The sequence below is a fragment of the Penicillium concentricum genome (assembly GCF_028827145.1).
Source record: "Penicillium concentricum strain IBT 3081 chromosome Unknown utg000002l_segment0_segment0, whole genome shotgun sequence".
In the NCBI taxonomy this organism is placed as follows: domain Eukaryota; kingdom Fungi; phylum Ascomycota; class Eurotiomycetes; order Eurotiales; family Aspergillaceae; genus Penicillium; species Penicillium concentricum.
Window position 1 is genome coordinate 7,136,045 of NW_026622755.1, and position 17,527 is coordinate 7,153,571.

Sequence of the window (17,527 nt, forward strand, 5' to 3'; positions counted from 1 at the left end):
AGCCGACCAGCCGTGACAGTGGAATAAACCAGCATCGGGTTTCAGGCTGTCACTTGACCAAGTGCAAATCGGCTTGGGGTTTTCTCTGAGTTTGACGGCTATACACGGTGCTGTACTGGCATCCTCTCTGTTCTTGAGAAATGCGAAACAAATCTCCAAGCAAATCGCGAGGGCGGGGCTAGACCAGCATTGAAGCGACAGGCCGAAACCGCCCGGGGCGACGAGCCGAGCAACCTCCATCCCACCAGACCTCCGAGATGTGGAGTGACAGTATATATATCAATCAGAATCCATGTTTGAGGTTCGATAAAACTCTACATTTAGGGGCACTGGCAAACAGATACTTTCAGTGAAATTACTATTATCATTCCATTATATCAAATCACATTCAACCATGGCCCCCGGACTGGTGGAAACTACTGGTGTTCAGACCTTCGAGAGACCTGTCAAAATCTCAGTGTTCCCAGATGGATTCAAAACATCCGGCCAACACCCCCCTATATATTCACAAGTTCGGCCCTATGCCGATTTCCCGAAGATCCATACCGGGCCTACATTGTGGAAAGCCGAGGACTATCGCGAGAAACCTGAGCTTTGGACACATCGATTCACCGAGGAGGAGGTTACAGAGATAAGCTATGCCACAGATCAGTTTATACAGAGTGGAACCCCTTTGACTGGAATATCGAAGGTATGATTATCCGTGCGAATGTGACGAACATGACATATGGAAACTAATTATTCCACAGGCAAATTTCCACTTGCCCAATTTGTCTAAGCGGATGGAAAATCTTCGACAAGATCTGATTAATGGCAAAGGTTTCTTCCGTTTCAGAGGACTTCCTGTTCTGGAGTGGGATCTCCAAAAGTGTGCAACAGCGTACATGGGCCTCGGCACATACTTAGGCTACTTCGTCAGTCAAAATGGCCGTGGTCATGTCCTCGGTCACGTCAAGGATTTAGGAGAAGATCCCACCAAAACTGACAGAGTTCGAATCTATCGAACAAATGCTCGGTATGTAATTATTCATATTGGATGTCGGATTATGTGAGACAAAAAGCTAACTTGTTCACTAGTCAATACTTCCACACGGATGGATCCGATATTGTTGGACTCCTGTGTATCGCCAAATCTCTCTCCGGCGGAGAATCTGACATCGCATCCACACACCATGTATTCAATGTACTACAGGAGAGACATCCTGACGTGGCACAAACACTATGTGAGCCAAACTGGTACTTCGACCGGAAGGGCGAGGTATCCGAAGGCGAAGAAAACTGGATTCGAGGCAGCGTGTTCTATCTCGAAAACGACAACGGCAGCTCCACACCTCGAGTCTACGCAAGACTCGATCCTAATAACGTGACATCTTTGGCGCGCTTCAACTCAGGGCCTGATGCACGCATACCCCCTTTGTCAGATAAACAGAAATACGCACTGGAGGTATTTGAAAAGACCTGCGCTGAGCTATCGCTACACATGATTCTTGCTCCAGGTGATATTCAGTTCCTGAGTAATTCGCATGTCTTCCATGCACGAACTGCCTACACGGATCATCCCGCTGGGGCTATCGATGATGACGGCCGGCCTGCCCGACGACGCCATTTGATGCGACTTTGGCTGTCGGCACCGGAATCTGAAGGAGGATGGAAGCTTCCGTACCATGATTCTTTGGAGAAGAAACGCGGAGGTATCCAGGTTAATGACACTCCTCCTGTCTGTCCCTTGGATGCGGAGTGAACGTGTATATCGTTGTACCAATTCTACTAAAACATCATGAGCATAAAATTGTACATACTATTGCAAGGCATATGACTTCAATGCTACGAAACCAAATCCGGTGTTGAAGTAATGATGAAAAAGCGCTTTGTATGGCCAGACTAAGGAGATTATGACAGGGATATAATAAATAAGAACCAGACACGACGCAGAATCTACCTCAGGATCATTCAGGTTTGCCGGGGAAATGGAAACACAGGTAACCATGGTTGTGGCTGAGTGGTGGGATATCCACCTGCCCATGGCAGTAGGCCACCTCCCTCAGTTCCTGATCCAACTGCCGTGTCTGCGGGCTGCCACGCCCACCCAAGATCAGACATGAATAAACTTTGTAGCTCCTCAAGACTAGGCTGCTCAACTTCTAACTCAGCTGTACCATTGTCTGCCCCGGTATCGCTAACAATTTCGCAAGGGGAATGATCAATATCGACGCTACTTTCGGGGAGCACACTATTAGATGCGGACGTGTTGCCCGCTTTTTCGGGGGCATGTCGCTCTGGTATAGATTTGCGTGCCATTCGGAAAATAGTGAGCGGATTGAGGACGTAATCCGGCGCACTTTGAACCGGAGGTTTCCGATGGTCGTCACTGAATTTAAAACTTAGCAAATGAAGACCGTCTCCAAAAAAACAGTCAAATATACCTCGTGTCTTCCTCCTCGGCTGACTGATACGGGTCATCGGGTATGATGTTCCGGGTGACCACCTCGGACTCAATGCCAGAACGAGCAAGCATGGTTTCTGCTGCGGATGACTGGTACACGGAACAATGAATCAGCAATCCAGGATCGGATTCAAATTGGGGGCCGTGAAAAAAGCAATGGGGACTAACAAGTGAACTGGCGATTGCATTGAGTGATCCCATTAGCTTTAGCGCGTTGATGTTGCTGCGTAGCAGAGGAATTGCAGCCAGTACCAGAGCTTTTGCATTCTGTGAACGCGGATCTAGGATGTGAGTCAAATGATATACCATGATCCGGCTGCTGTCATATGCGATGGTAGGAAGCCAGGAGTCTGACAACATTTGAGGACCATGCGCAGCCGTCTGACCAATGATGGTCGCCAAAGCCCGAGCTGAGTCAAAGAGAACTTGTTGCAGATGCCGAAGAAATTCCCCCTGTTCAGGAGGGAAGTCAAAAGCGGCTCGGAGTTTGTAAAGCGCAGGGGCCCCTAATCGATATAGGTCACAAATAGTTTGATAGTGCGTGCAATGGAGCAAACACAGGGCGCCCAACTGGGACGTGTCTTTGCGAATGTACATTGCATCGGGTGTGAATTGTAGACTTGCTGGTAGAGAATCATACCATGCCCGGCAATCTGAATCTAAATGCGAAAATTCCGACGCAGGGTCCCACGGGACCATGGCTTCACCTAAATGCTTGATATATCTTATTCAACGTTAGTCTCAAAAAAGGATAGGGAAATGGGGTGCAAATCTTGTCCTGCAAATACCTTAGAACCCTTTTCCGGATTGAGATCTGTCGAATGAAATATGCCATTATGCCCATGTTAGGCAATAGAGTCTTTGTATCTATATCTTCCGGTAGGATTTTAAGCCAACTCCCAGGATATAAAGTTTCTGTGAGGCAGGGGACTTGCTGAGTGAAGTTGCGCTCGTTGCATGGAAGTTGAATCTTGATGTCTCTTTCATCCATCAACATCAGCTGGTCTACCCCGCTGCCAACAAGCGCATCCATGATATAGCAGCTCCACATCAACCGCCGACGCGACTCTTTTGCTGTAACTGGGAGGCCGTTATCGGTATCTTGGCAGAGGATGTCGGTGTTGTATTCGAGATTGATCTGTAGCGCCTGGGTCATTCGTGTGGTGAGTCCACTTAACATGAAAGCGTTTGCAAAGTTCCCCAATCGAACCGCATAATCATGAAGCAAAACGGTCGCCTTGCTAGACTGTTAGTGACTGTACCACATCATAGAAGTAGGCTAGGTTTTCAATCAGGGTGCGCACCATTAGACTTTCAATGGTGACACGATCTATGGTCTCAAGAATGAGTCGTTGGGCAATTTTGGCCCATTGTGTGCCAGCAAGAAGGACCAATTTGGGCTCAAGTTGAGCTGTGGTCACGCTGTAAGACAGAGCATAAAACCTTCAAATAGAGATGAGCTGATCGGATTTTGTTTCCACTACCTGAGTTGGTTGGGCTTACTGGGCTCCTAATGCACATATCACATGTAAAAGAGCATTATTATGGTAATTCTTTGAAAGCTCTCCGTCCAATCGCTGTAGGAAAGAAGGTTTGTGCATAAAAGCAAAGGCGCGCAGAGGGTGGATGTTGTTAAAATACTCTTCGACTAGCATCGCGATTCTCGATGAGTTGGGGAGGTAATGAGTAGACAGCCTGCAGCTAGTGAGCACAAATGCAACAGATTGATTAATTAGCGAAAGACTGGTTAGCTCACCAGTCAAGTGGAGATAATGAACTCCCGGTGGTTTCCACCAAGGGAAAAGCCTGTTGTGATATAGGCGGTGTCTCCATTAAACTAGGCAGATTGTCCCGCCTAGACGGTGTCTGCTCAAAAGATGGTTCAGGCATGGGAGGTAAAGATGGAGAGGAGTCCTCGTTGCCTGTCGGATTCACGTTGACTCTGCGCACCCAAGTAGGCTGTGTAGACTCGGCGTAAACACATTCGGTTGAACATTTCCAACGGCATCGTTGGCATGGTCGCTCACCAGAGCATTTGGTCTTCGAAGTACGACATGCTATGCAAGAACGAAATGTCCTTTTTCCTCTCACGGAATCTTCCTGATCTACTTCACTCCTGGTTGTTTGAGACCTCAGCGGCGTGGTGTAGCCGGAACAGACTAGTCGTAATCGAGCACAGTTGCCGCATTCGCCAGGTGTTTCGTCACATTTCACCTGTGAGATTACGATTGCATACTTTAGAATACCACATCACCTGGAGGAGAGATAACTTCTCACTTTTCGGGCACGACAGGTGCGACAACCTGCATATATTAGCGGAGTGACCATTTCTGTTTAGAGCAAGACTTACCAAACCGTGATCGCGATGTCTTTTTATTCGAACCCATGCCAATGATGGAGTCAATAGTGTCATGAACATTGAGAGGACATTTCGGACCATCGGTTGGTCGGCTAATGTATGGCGGGATATGCATGTCGAATGACGAGATCCCAGAAAATGTGGGGAAGGCCTAATCCTATAAAGGTTTAGCGTCGAGGATTTGGAGGCAGACAACAAAGGTATCCAAACAGAGCAAACACAACAAACGCAGCAAACATACAATCTAAACTTAGGCCAAGACCGAAAACACGAACTTTTCTTACTTCTAACATAATCCGTACAGTTCATTATCGAGTTACTCATGTCGACATGGGCTCCAAGACAGCCGAGAATGACAACGAGGGAGGTGGTAGTAGGTTACACAGCAATAGACTTGATCCATGTAGTTGGCTGACATTTGGCAGATGCTCCTCCCAGCTCAACAAAAGCGAATGCCACTGGTGGAGAACCACGGGGAGCCCATTGGTCCCGTGATGGTGATGGCACACTTGGAGAAGGAGATGCAGACGACGATGCCGACGGCGACAATACCCCCTGCACCCCTACCTTGGTGATTACGCAAACTGCACCCTCAACAAATACGAAGAAAAAGCGCAAAAGGACTAAGAAGAAGTCTTCTGTGTTGAAACAATCTTCACCACCGCGGGTTCCTCTTGCCGATCTCTTCCCTGATCGGCAATATCCACATGGCGAATCTCAAATCTATGAGTCTGTGGTCGAAAATACGGCCCGAACAACCGCCGAGGAAGTCCGACACCAGGCCCGTCATCACATAGAAGATGACACCTTCTTGAATGACTATCGGAAGGCCGCGGAGATACACCGTCAAGTCCGACGCTGGACGCAAGAGAGCGTGCGCCCGGGCCAGACCCTCACGGAGATTGCTGTGGAAATCGAGGATGGTGTTAGAGCGTTGCTCGACAATACCGGCCTTGAGACTGGCCAAGGTCTCGTATCAGGAATGGGCTTCCCCACGGGCCTGTCACTGAACAATTGTGTTGCACACTATACGCCAAACCCAGGCCAAAAGGATGTGGTCCTCGACGCGAGCGACGTCATGAAAGTCGATTTTGGCGTTCATATAAACGGCTGGATTGTTGACAGTGCTTTCACAATGTCCTTTGATCCAACCTACGACAATCTGCTTGCTGCTGTCAAGGATGCGACCAATACCGGCATCAAGGTACCCAATCTTCGTTTTTATGCTCGACTTACCGCTAACGAGTCCTAGAATGCCGGGGTCGATGTCCGCATTAGCGATGTCAGCGCTGCCATACAGGAAGCAATGGAAAGCTACGAGGTCGACATCAATGGTCGGACGTTCCCTGTCAAGGCAGTGCGCAACATCACTGGACACAATATTGAGCAGTATCGCATTCACGCCGGAAAGTCTATACCATTTGTCAAGAACAATGACAACACTAAGATGGAACTGGGAGAGATATTTGCCATTGAGACGTTTGGGACAACTGGTCGTGGTCATCTCTTTGAAGGAGTATGCTTCATCCCCATTGTCTGCACTCGTCACATACTTACGCATTTCTTTAGACTGGGGTCTATGGTTATGGTAAAGACCCATCCGCACCAAAAAAGATCACATCCCATCTTGCCAGTGCCAAATCCTTGTATCAGAAAATCAACGAAAATTTTGGCTCACTTGTCTTCTGCCGCCGCTATCTTGAACGGCTTGGCGTCGAACGGTATCTGGCTGGTGTGAGTTCTCCTAGTTCTACCATCGAAAACGTGTGCTTACAGTGAACAGATGAATAGCCTAGTGTCCAACGGCTATGTTGAAGTCTACGAGCCCCTGATGGACGTTAAAGGATCATATTCCGCGCAGTTTGAACATGTATGTTGGCCTTGTTCATTATAGAGTAACCCGCGATGCTAACTTTTCTAGACCATTCTATTACGAGAATCAGGCAAGGAAGTGATCAGTCGTGGAGACGACTATTGAGGTCACTTCAGAGCATCACCGAAAGGTTGCTTTTTCATTATCTCGTTTCTACAGTACCCTACTTTGATCGCTATTCAACATCGCTTTCACTGAACACTCCTTTATAGCTATCTGCTCTTGTTGTTCATTCAACATGACATAGTCATGTTTGATATCAACGTTGATTGCCTCAATTCCTGAATTTCTATCCACATTCACTATTCACCGCCCTGGTTCATAATGTCACGCATTTAGACCAGTGGATATTCGTATGAAGGCAAAACCCCTGCGTTATTTACTACATGGGCCGAGGCAGAGTATGAGAATGGGTCACGGTATCCAAGAGAATGGAAACGCTCGACCCGAAATACCCTAATTCGGAACCAAGTACGGAGTACTCCCTTGGATCGCCAACAGATGCGCCAATCTAGAAACAGCTATACAATTGCAGTACAGCTTGGCAATCCCAAGGGCGTAACATTCCGGCGGATTTCCCTAATGTCAACGCGATATTCCGGTATTTGCGGGGTAACCAATCCAGGGCAAGTCTTAGGTGAAATAAGCCTAAGAAAATATCCACAAATCGTGTGCTGAGTTCAACTTGCTAACGCAGAATAGACGTGGTCTTCTGCTTGTCAAAGCTTCATAGATATCATTTCGCAGCAGAGGAAAACACAAGGTAAACTCGTCAGCAAGATGAGAAACAAAGCCGTTTCCATTTTCATTGCCTTCCTTGCCTTTTGCAGTTTATCGTTAGCATGGACCAATCCTATTCGAAAGCCGAGTGGAAGTGACCCCTTTATTGTGCATACCGGTGGATATTACTATCTTCTTACGACTACCTGGAGCGACGTTGAGATATCGCGGTCAACGACCGTGGCAGGTCTCAAGACAGCGACAAAGAAAGTAGTTTACTCTTCAATCACTTCGTCTCGATGCTGCAATGTGTGGGCCCCGGAAGTGCATTATCTTGGTGGCAAATGGTATATCTATTACACTGCCGGGGAGAGTGCCAGTCTTGATGCACAGCGCTTACACGTTTTAACGGGTACTATCTACAATTTCACCCAATCAGAAATTGGAAGCACGAATTGATGATCGTCCATTAGGCGGCACTTCCCCGTGGGACGACTACACATACACCGGACAGTTAACGAACGAATGGTCGATCGACGGCTCAGTCATTCGTTTCAACGACTATGAGAACTACTTGCTGTTTTCCTGATTCCATGGAGTGACTTACCAATCCCTATGTATTCAGAAACTAGGATCGGACTTTGTCTCTCTAACGGGGAACATTTATGTCATTTCGCAACCGACTGAATCATGGGAGAAGGTTGGAACACCCGTCAACGAGGCCCCTGCTGCACTTTATTTTTGAGGGACCACATACATATCATACTCAGCGTCCTATTGCTGGACTGCGAGTTATTGTCTTGGTCTCCTAGCCTGGGATGGCAAGACGACTCCCACTCAGGCAAGTGCCTGGACTAAGACAAATGGATGTGTGCTAGGTTCGGCGAATAGTAACTATGGAACTGGGAGCAATGGATTCTTCCAAAGTCCGGATGGTTCACAGACTTGCGTTGTGTATCATGCCACTACATCGAGCTCTGGCGCCTGCGATGATAGCAGGTATACTATGATCCAATTGCTGGGATCGCATAGCGATGGCAGTCCGAACTTTGGGGTTCCAGTTCCTTGGTCACATGCCTACAGTGAGCCGAGCTGATGTTGATGATTTGAGATGGCTAGCTATCTGAAGTAGGTAGAATGGAGCATTATTTTGTAATTAAGCACACTACTGGGTAGAAAGACAACACCTACATAGGGGATTATTCGTTCGCATTGTGCCAGTGACCTGGAAACTCCAAATAGACTGGAAATCTCTCATTATTGAGATAGCTTGGTGAATACGGAACAGCATGGGAGTTAAAGAGCAAATGACCCCTGGAAAAAGGAGCTTCAATCAATTACCTCGTAGTCTATCGAATGTTTTGTTATTGACTATAGAGGGAAAAAGGAAAGAGAGAAGGGAGCGGTCCATTAGAACGGAAGGCGCGCAAATGCTTTTATCTGCCCCCTGCGCAAGGACGAAGTCAGGATCTATCAAGGAAACATGCAAGTCGAACTCTGAGGGAAAATTAACAGATATGATAGTATCTCGTGGCCGGGTCATACTCGAGTGAGACTTCTGTCTCCATAGAGCTCAAGTCCACAACAATTTGGCGCCAGATACTGACCTCGTATGAGTCTGCCAACCCCCCCGACAAAACTAAAGCACATAGATATCGCTGATGAGTGATTCCTGTGAGTTCTGTCTTCTCTAAACAATAACTCGGGTTAACCTCATTGCCAAGAGCATCTTTCATGTTCTTTCCAACGACATTCTGAGGACACAGAATCATGACCAGTTTCTCCTGAGACGAAGACCCAGGAAAGTTCGCCGCCGCATTACAACGAACCACCATACCCGGTCGAATGCGGTCTTTGAATGTCCGCAGGTCCCCCTCAGACATCAAGTCACGGGTGGAAATACGAGTCACGGATAGCACGCTTTCCCCGGAAATAGGGACTTGCTCGATTGTATCGATTTCTCCCTTGTGCCCTACTCCGGAGGCGCGTGTGGAGTCAATATGCAGACGCCAAAGCTTAGCATGAAATGCTTTAGCTTGGCTCTCCGTCACACCCTTAGTACGGAGGCAGCGGGCGATGAATTTGTTCAACGGGATAGCTAAAAGCTGAGCGCCCGACTCGTGCGGTGCGAGAATAGAGGGTGAAATCACGGGATTGCCCGACTTTTCACATGTTAATATGACAGCCTGGTGGAGCTATGACTGACATCTGAAAAGCATAACTTACCTCTTTGGTGATATAACTTCGAATAAACTTGTTACTCCATGATTTTGGTATCGCGGGACTATGCTCCGCCGCCTGATATTTGATTTCAGTCGAACAAAGCATATGAGCATAACGAAGAGTATTTTTGGTTGCCGGTGTGTCCAAAAAGCTTGGGTTGATGCAGGCTAATACGGCAGTCTTGGAATTTCGAATACCAGACGGGTCAAACACATGCTTCAAGACCTTGGTCAATGTGCTCTGACGAAATGGAATGTACGGTCCTTTTTGACCCTTTTTCACAGTTCCGGTAGTGCTTGCTATGCCTCTTATGCAATCTTTGAGTATAGAGAGACTGATATTGATCTCACGGGTCTCTTTCAAGCGGTCAGCGCTGTGATTGGCCAGGTCCCTTGCTGCCTCTGAACCTGCGAGGTCAATCAAGTAGAGGATGCCATCTTCCGAAATTCCTGGTGATACGTTTGCGGCTCTAATACGGCAAATTGCGTGAGAACGTGACGATCCGTCGTTTTTCTCTGTACCGGCAGTTTGTCGAAATGATGTGGCGTTTTCAATCAGTTCTAAAAATTCAGACTTGCTCTTGATTGATAGTTCCTGGGCCCCAACAAGCTGTGTATTGCCAAACGAATCTTCGAGGATCGAGAACGGTGCACGTGAGGCTAAAAGGTCTGATCGCGAATGAAGGTCAGCATAATGTACTACATGAATTTCATGCCATTGACATTGTGCTCCCTTTTCTTCTGGAATGCGAAAGGGTATGCAAGTAGGAAATTCGAGTCGCCTTATAGATTACTTACCATATGCAGAGTTCCCGGCAAGCTCGAACATGGAAACATATAGCTTCCGCTGAGTCGTCCAAGCCCCATCAAACAAAGTCTCGGCGAGCAGTCGTTCCAACCCGCTGATAGTATGGGTTTTGCCCGAGCCTGTTTGTCCAAAGGCAAACAGTGTACCTACGCCTCCTTCCCATACTGACGGGAGAAGTGGTTGAAGCAGATTTGTATAAAGTGTCTTTGTAGGGCAATCGGCACCGAACACATTACCAACTCGGAATGCAGATGACTAGGAAGATGTGATTAGGTTTAGTGTTCCTCTTTTCCCTTGTCCTTTCAGGGGTCTGAAGCCGAACTGTGTCCACTAACATTTAAGGTAGGTTGGCCTCTGATCACTCTCTTCAATTCATGAAGATCCACTACTCCACTTTCGCTGCGAGGGAAAATAGCGGGGACCTGACCGGATAATATCTCGTGATCCAATATAGGCCGTATCCGGATGGCCACAACAATGTTCGAGCAGTCGGCCACGTCTTTATTCTCAGTTGTGGTCGGTCGCTGTGGTTGAAAACGCTGCACCAGAGACTGATATCGTGATACGTTTGCTAAGAGATATTGCTCCATGGTCCTCGGCAAGCAATCTCTGGTGTAGTACGAGAGGAAAGAAAAGCAGCGAATCCGTAGGTAGGCAAGGGTACATAAACAAGAGACACAAAGAATGAACTTCTCCTGAGCCAATTTGCACTGTTTCAAAAGAGCGGTGAACAAGCTCAGTTTGTAGGAATCCATGGACGTGTCTCATGTCCAAGGCACCCGTTATCTGGCTATCTTCATCCCAAGTGTCTCAAGTGCCTTAACCAAGTACAGTACACAAAGCCAGGTACGACATGGTGTCATCCATCTCTTAGCTCACTATCCGTCCCCGCAGAACGATCGAAAAGCCACCCGTATTATCAACCCCAAGACAAAAGAACCGAGCCACCATTCAGGCTGGTATCTGCACCACCACAGCACTATCAACTACTCCAAAAGCATAGCTTGAACTATCACCCGCCGTTAAAGGAATATCGATAGCAGCTCCTCGCATCAATAGGCGTGCAACCCTTCGAACCACGACCGCCTTTCGAGGTATTGCCCTGGTCGCGGTGGGACTTGCTTGGGTAGCATCAGGTGAAAGTGTAGCTGGACTGCAGATCGAAGACGCTATTGGATAGGAGGAGACAGGCCCGGCTAGTACGAGGGGACCCAAGGCGACGGTCAACCGTGTGACACCATTCGCCAGGTATCTATAACCGGAGGCTCTGAATCCAGCCACAATTTGAATATATCACCGTAGATGTCGACATCATGATCGGTAGAAGTGAAGGTAATGCTATCTTCAGTTCGCTTGGACTCGCTGAGGTCGGGGTTGATCTTTTGAAGGGCTTCGGTGACGAAGGTGATGCATTGCTCGGGAGCGGGGCTCTGTGGAAATTGCAGATAGATGACGGTCATGATTAGTAAAATCGGTCGACGGTCTTCAAGTCGTTATAGCTTTCTGATAGTTGAGGCTCGCTTTCGAAGTCGGAGGTAATCGGCTTGGCAGAAGGATTGCTGGTTCTGACGAGTCTGGCGGACAGGGAGATACCTATGTATTAATCTAGAGGTAGCCAGCTTTGTATGGGATCGGAAATAAAAAAAACTCCGGTGGCCACCTAGGCAGGCAGATTCTAGTCCAGATATAACCGGTTTTCGTTAACAAATCGGATATCAGAAACTGAGTCAGACCAAGGTGACATCCATAAAACCCATTGAATAGGAGTCGGACGGCGCTGAGAAACTGGAAGTCGGCATGTGCGCTCTCCACGTATATCTGTCGCAATCTCTAGGCTCCAGCATTCACAAAAGTCCCTTTGTGCCGACACATTTACCCTTGAATTTTGATTGCCTGCATAACCATGCATGAACGGCAATTTCTGACAGCGCTTGATGCAAGCCTTGGGAGCTTGGCCGCTAAATGCCGACTGTAGTTTTAATTAGACCTCCGCAAAGCCCATTTAGGGGGTTCAACTAGCATCTTGTAATCGTTGTATTCTGACCCTTCTACTAGTTAGTTATGATAGATAGTTATATATTTGGGATTTATACGAGAGTCTAGCACTTTATACGTGAACTTCTATAATTTAAGACTTATCTAAAGAACGCGTTTTTTCGCGTGTTTAAACGTAATATATAAATTTAACTAGTCATTAATAACGTATTAATTAAAATAAAAAAACTTTACCCTAATCTAAGGGCTAAAAACGGGGTCTGAACACAAGGTAAATAAAAAAGTCACGTTTCTTAGAATGTTTGTATTGTTTAGTGCTTATTATGGGATTTGGGCCCCAATCGTGGGCCCGGTGGGCCCGAGGATAGGCCCAAAGCCCAACCATTTAGTGGGTTGGGTTGGGTTAGGCCTTGGGCTTTATGAGCTTTGCGGAGGTCTAGTCTTAATATTCGTCGCTAAACCTTGGACCTCTGTCCACACGTCTACCGGGTATCTTGATTGGTTTTTCCCTGACATAAGAGCATGTTCCAAGGAAGGTTGCTTTGTCGCAATGGCCCCTAGGCCCAGTTATTGTTGGATGTTGAATCCACGCAGTTAAAGACAACGGACGTTTGATCGCCGCGGAGATGATGTGTGACTCGAATTCAGTATACGAACCAGACGTGGTGGTAACTATAGGAGAAGGATTCTCTGCGGAAGTTTCCGTTAGTCAACCCAGGCTGCGAACAGGAATGTAGCATTGGACGGTCTCCTAGCGCTCTTCATCGGGCGTTCATACAGGTATTAAGATGCCGCCATGATGTTATTCATCGGTCAATATTTTTAGTGAACCCAGTCTAACTTATCGCTTCTATGGTAATTGTTTATCGAATAATTTGCATGTATGGGTGTCCGCAACGTATCTCATAAAGCCCCTACCAAGGTCGTGGTGAGGCCGACTGGACAAAGCTTGAATGAACAGCAATCGAGTTATTGTGACCAATATCCTCGACGGAGTCATTTGAAGCATGAATGCCTCCATTGGGACCGACAGTGACGTAGTTCGTTAATCCGATTTCATCGTCGTTTGCCCTCTTCTTCATTTTATCAAACCCATAGTCAAATGTTGGTCCATGGTTGTTGAACTTATTCCCCCTTTGGAGACCCTGCCCGGAACCACTTTGTCCTCCCGGTGTTTCCGAAGAAATACCAGTGGCCCGTTGTGAATTCAAACTGGATAAGATTGAGCGATGGGCGAGTCGAGCAAGCGGTGCAAGATGCGGCAAACAGGCACAAACTACAGCAACTGATGGCTCGATGGTTGACCAGATGAATACAGGTCCCATCAGCCAAGTGACATCGGCAGCCTTCATAAACTCCGAGAGAAAATGGATTCGCACGATGCTGGCAACACACACACTGTGATAAATACAGTTCAGCTCTGGTCATAGAATGAAGTTTAGAAAGAAAAAGGGAGGAGACGTACAATATTCCCACTGCCATAATGCCACAGATTGCTAGTTTCTTCCGCAGGGTCATTTGGAGCTGGGAGATTCGCGGAAAAGGGATTATCAGAATGATGAAGTCATTCAGCATGTTAAGAATGCCTAATGCGAGAAAGAATTGGTTGACGTTGATGCATTTCCCCTTCGTGTCGCTGAATTGAGTCCAAAAGTGGGACACTGGTTGACAAGCATTTCCCATGGTTACCCAAATAATGATAGGATACGATATTGTGAAGAACAAGCCACAAATGAGCGCCACTTTCAACGACTGTTCCAATGGGGAAAAGACTCGCCTATAGAAAGCAAGTATCGAGAGTCTGGTACAAGTGCATGCCGCGGCATAAATAAATGTGTAGGAGAATAGGAGCTAAATATGGTCGGGTTAGAAGAATGTACCGTGCTTTTAGAGGGAGTTCTCTTACTCTGTACAGGTTCATCAATTCCTCCAGCTTGACAGCCCAGATATGTCTTCCAGAACCAGTAGTGCCGCCTAGATTGGTTGCTGCGTTAAATACTGCTGTTTTTTTCTGGGATTGCAGTTCTCACCTGCGACACTTAATGCAGTCGTGCCAGATATACAAATCTTTGCGCATATATAGTCAGTAAATGTGAACCCAACTGGCTAATGATGAACTCACCAATGCGGCAATAATTGCCCAGTCATCCGCCATCAAGGCATTTCGAAGTACAATTCGAGCAATAAAACGTAGAATCACAAACACTGCCGCCAGACAGAGCATTGCAATGACCACGCCATTATTCACTGATACATCACTGGCAGTGAGGTCGACATTCGACGGGGCCGGCCCGAAGAGAGCGAGAATGGCCGGGTCCGCATTCATATCAATATGTGCGTACTTGATGGGAGAAATGTCACAACATCGAACTAAATCAGATAATGCCTGTCGCAAATTCTCCCATGGGCCAAGGAATCAAATCATATGGCCCCTGAAACTGCAACGTAAGTACGTTGCAGAGAAACACTTACCACATGAAGATAGTGCCCAGACAATGAAACCAAATTGCCTTAGTTCACAAACTAATGTCATGACAGGTGATCGGCCTTGGCCAAAAAAGCAGAACAATCGCCGATCCCCACCAAAGAAACGCGCTCTCAGTCAAGAAGCGGCCTTATTCCGGATGGATCGCCGGAGATTATCCTCATCCAGTGTGCATCAAGCGGGCCGTTGTAGCCTTATTAGGATGGCTTAGGCCATTGAACGCTAGAGTCAAAGCCTGCGGCGCTAGTTTATCTAGCGATTCCAAGATTTACCAATGCTAACACAATTTATGAAGACCGAGACTACCTGATAATTGAGTATATTATTTAAGTATTTATGTGATCCAATGGTTCAAACGAAATTGATTACATCGGTACAATAGTTCATATAATTTATCACAATGTTGTTCTTCGCGCTATATTTTTGTCAAATTGCGATGTCCGTCCCGCATGGCGCTAGCAAGCATCTTCATCCTTCAACAAGGACTCGGGACAATGGTCATGGAATCCGTCTGGCCAATAAAAAGATCTCATGGACAACATTCATCGCAAAAGTACTAGTTTCTACTCCATATTCCGCTCAAAGGCCGTACAATCGTACATTCCAAGTTGGACAAATATCCAAGCAGAGGCTCTATTCAATTCCCGATATACCCGCCCTTCACCCCTCTAACTAATCACTACATCTCCTTTTGCGAATCCCCTTTTTCCGAATACTACAAACCAATTCATGCAACATGGGCTCTATTGTGAATGATCAAAGGATTCGTGAGCTCACAGCATTGGAGCGTATCGGGCCGAAGGGCTATCTTCGTTATATCTTCCCCTTTCAGCTGCAAGAGGACTATGACTTGGAAGAAGTTATTGGTGTTCTTCAGGCCGGGTACCAAGCTCTCATACAAAGAATCCCAGAGGTCGGGTGCGAGGCTGTTCCCGATGACAATTTGAAACAACGGGGTGTTATGAAGCTTCAAAAGCAGGCCAATGACGAGGTAGGGCGCATCGCAGTCAAGGATCTGCGTGAGTCCTATGAATGCGACTACGCGGAGTTGAAAGATAAATCTTTCCCGGTTGTCTCCTTCGACGCCGACACGTTCTGTGCCCGTTCTGTTTGGCCTTCAGCTGGAGACCGACTGCCAATTTCACTTGTGCAGGCCAATTTCATCCGCGGAGGATTGATCTTGTCATGGTGCATCTTCCATATGGTGGGCGACGGTACGACATTCTATACTTGGACAAACATCTGGGCACAGGAGTGTCGGCGGGCACAGGGACTGGAGATCCTGGATCCCATCCAGCTTCCAGAGGCCATTTGGAAAGACCGCGCACAAGTCACGAAGTCGTCCGGCCGCAATGCTGGAAAAATCGAAGACCATCCAGAGTATACCCTTCTTCCTTTCACGCCCTCGGGAGCCCCGCCCAAGATGGCTTCCCTGAGCCATCGCGGTCAGGTTTTCTATTTTTCGCCGGAATCCTTAGCAGCGCTTAAGGCAGAAGCGTCCCCAACCAATGCGACCGAGCCCTCTGATCAAAAATGGATCTCAACCAATGATGCTCTTGCGGCGCTACTCTGGCGTACAGTGATGGCAGTACAGTCGCCGCTAGAGACTCTCGAGGGAGACCCTATGTCTGTTTACAACATTGCGATTGACGGGCGGCAACGGACAGATCCCAAGTTGCATCCAGAGACCTTAGGATGTTTCCTGGAGTATGTTTCAGTCTCGGTGCCCGTCCGCAAAATGCTTAGTACGCTGAGTTTGGCCGATCTGGCGACGAAGATCCGCAAGGCACTTACTGGGGCCGACGAGCAGTTCACGGATGACGTGGTGACTCTTGTAGAGCAGCTTGAAGACGTGGATCGGCTTGCACCCACCGCATTTCTGGATGTTCCCGGCTTCAACTGTGTGCTAACCTCATGGGTGAACTTCACACTGTACGGGTTGGAGTGGGGACCATTGCTGGGCAACAATATCGAGGCTGTACGAGTGCCCCATATTGGCTGCATTAACGGCTGTCAAGTCGTGCTCCCAGTGTTGCCGAATGGTGGTATGGAGATTCTGGTCGGCGTGGAAGACAGTTCCTTGGACCGACTGCTGAATGACCCCTTATTCACGAAATATGGTGTCGCTCGGTAGAGTTTTCATGAAGAGTAATTCGGCAGCCTGTTGTAAATATACCACACGATATCCTTATGGACATATCCTTGACTCACTCCTAGCTTTATTTCCTTCTTTTCCGCAATCAACTCTCGAGAGCCAAACAACTCACCTTAGGATTGCCCTTGTGCTTAGAGGTAGGCCGAGGCTTTGTTGGTCGGCAGCTTTCCGAAAATATAGCGAATGCGACGAGGATCAACCCGATGGTTCTTTGTATGGATGTTATATATTTGTTCCACGCCTCGGGGTTCTGTGTATCAGGTTCGAGGTCGGGTCGTGACTTGATGTTTGATGACACGACAAGGGGAGGGTTTGCGAGTATCGCCATGAGCTCGTGAGCCTAACTATGGGATAAGATATGTGATGTATGTCAAATGGGTGATAGTACGCTTTGTGCATGGTCATATCGTCGATGCGACGATCTCAGTCCTGTCCTGTCCCGGGGCGATGATTAGCAAACATTTCTG

General features: G+C 47.5%; 9 protein-coding genes across 9 annotated transcripts; 5 read left to right on the forward strand and 4 right to left on the reverse strand.

Annotated features, from left to right (window-relative positions):
- Positions 1-394: 394 nt before the first annotated feature.
- N7517_006421 (TauD/TfdA family dioxygenase) lies at positions 395-1,741 on the forward strand (the record flags this gene model as incomplete). The annotated part of the gene is made up of 3 exons (XM_056724151.1): positions 395-691; positions 750-1,015; positions 1,078-1,741. 3 exons carry the CDS (start codon positions 395-397, stop codon positions 1,739-1,741), a joined length of 1,227 nt encoding a protein of 408 aa, XP_056580401.1.
- A 209-nt stretch (positions 1,742-1,950) lies between these two features.
- Positions 1,951-4,917, reverse strand: N7517_006422 (uncharacterized protein; the record flags this gene model as incomplete). The annotated part of the gene is made up of 9 exons (XM_056724152.1): positions 1,951-2,368; positions 2,424-2,533; positions 2,612-3,167; positions 3,232-3,680; positions 3,706-3,886; positions 3,947-4,138; positions 4,200-4,657; positions 4,721-4,746; positions 4,794-4,917. The coding sequence occupies 9 exons, from the start codon at positions 4,915-4,917 to the stop codon at positions 1,951-1,953; spliced, it is 2,514 nt and encodes an 837-aa protein (XP_056580402.1).
- A 215-nt stretch (positions 4,918-5,132) lies between these two features.
- N7517_006423 (Winged helix-turn-helix transcription repressor DNA-binding) lies at positions 5,133-6,780 on the forward strand (the record flags this gene model as incomplete). The annotated part of the gene is made up of 6 exons (XM_056724153.1): positions 5,133-5,175; positions 5,228-6,006; positions 6,055-6,318; positions 6,372-6,536; positions 6,586-6,672; positions 6,724-6,780. The coding sequence occupies 6 exons, from the start codon at positions 5,133-5,135 to the stop codon at positions 6,778-6,780; spliced, it is 1,395 nt and encodes a 464-aa protein (XP_056580403.1).
- Positions 6,781-7,455: 675 nt separating this feature from the next.
- Positions 7,456-7,984, forward strand: N7517_006424 (uncharacterized protein; the record flags this gene model as incomplete). The annotated part of the gene is made up of 2 exons (XM_056724154.1): positions 7,456-7,807; positions 7,869-7,984. 2 exons carry the CDS (start codon positions 7,456-7,458, stop codon positions 7,982-7,984), a joined length of 468 nt encoding a protein of 155 aa, XP_056580404.1.
- Positions 7,985-8,085: 101 nt separating this feature from the next.
- Positions 8,086-8,491, forward strand: N7517_006425 (uncharacterized protein; the record flags this gene model as incomplete). Its single annotated transcript, XM_056724155.1, has 2 exons — positions 8,086-8,095; positions 8,166-8,491. The coding sequence occupies 2 exons, from the start codon at positions 8,086-8,088 to the stop codon at positions 8,489-8,491; spliced, it is 336 nt and encodes a 111-aa protein (XP_056580405.1).
- A 412-nt stretch (positions 8,492-8,903) lies between these two features.
- On the reverse strand, positions 8,904-11,015 carry N7517_006426 (uncharacterized protein; the record flags this gene model as incomplete). The annotated part of the gene is made up of 4 exons (XM_056724156.1): positions 8,904-9,590; positions 9,622-10,277; positions 10,416-10,680; positions 10,761-11,015. The coding sequence occupies 4 exons, from the start codon at positions 11,013-11,015 to the stop codon at positions 8,904-8,906; spliced, it is 1,863 nt and encodes a 620-aa protein (XP_056580406.1).
- A 633-nt stretch (positions 11,016-11,648) lies between these two features.
- Positions 11,649-11,885, reverse strand: N7517_006427 (uncharacterized protein; the record flags this gene model as incomplete). The annotated part of the gene is made up of 1 exon (XM_056724157.1): positions 11,649-11,885. The coding sequence occupies one exon, from the start codon at positions 11,883-11,885 to the stop codon at positions 11,649-11,651; it is 237 nt and encodes a 78-aa protein (XP_056580407.1).
- Positions 11,886-13,334: 1,449 nt separating this feature from the next.
- Positions 13,335-14,746, reverse strand: N7517_006428 (uncharacterized protein; the record flags this gene model as incomplete). The annotated part of the gene is given in 5 exon segments (XM_056724158.1): positions 13,335-13,818; positions 13,886-14,271; positions 14,327-14,421; positions 14,451-14,526; positions 14,543-14,746. 5 exon segments carry the CDS (start codon positions 14,744-14,746, stop codon positions 13,335-13,337), a joined length of 1,245 nt encoding a protein of 414 aa, XP_056580408.1.
- Positions 14,747-15,641: 895 nt separating this feature from the next.
- Positions 15,642-17,039, forward strand: N7517_006429 (Transferase; the record flags this gene model as incomplete). The annotated part of the gene is made up of 1 exon (XM_056724159.1): positions 15,642-17,039. The coding sequence occupies one exon, from the start codon at positions 15,642-15,644 to the stop codon at positions 17,037-17,039; it is 1,398 nt and encodes a 465-aa protein (XP_056580409.1).
- Between the last annotated feature and the right edge of the window lie 488 nt (positions 17,040-17,527).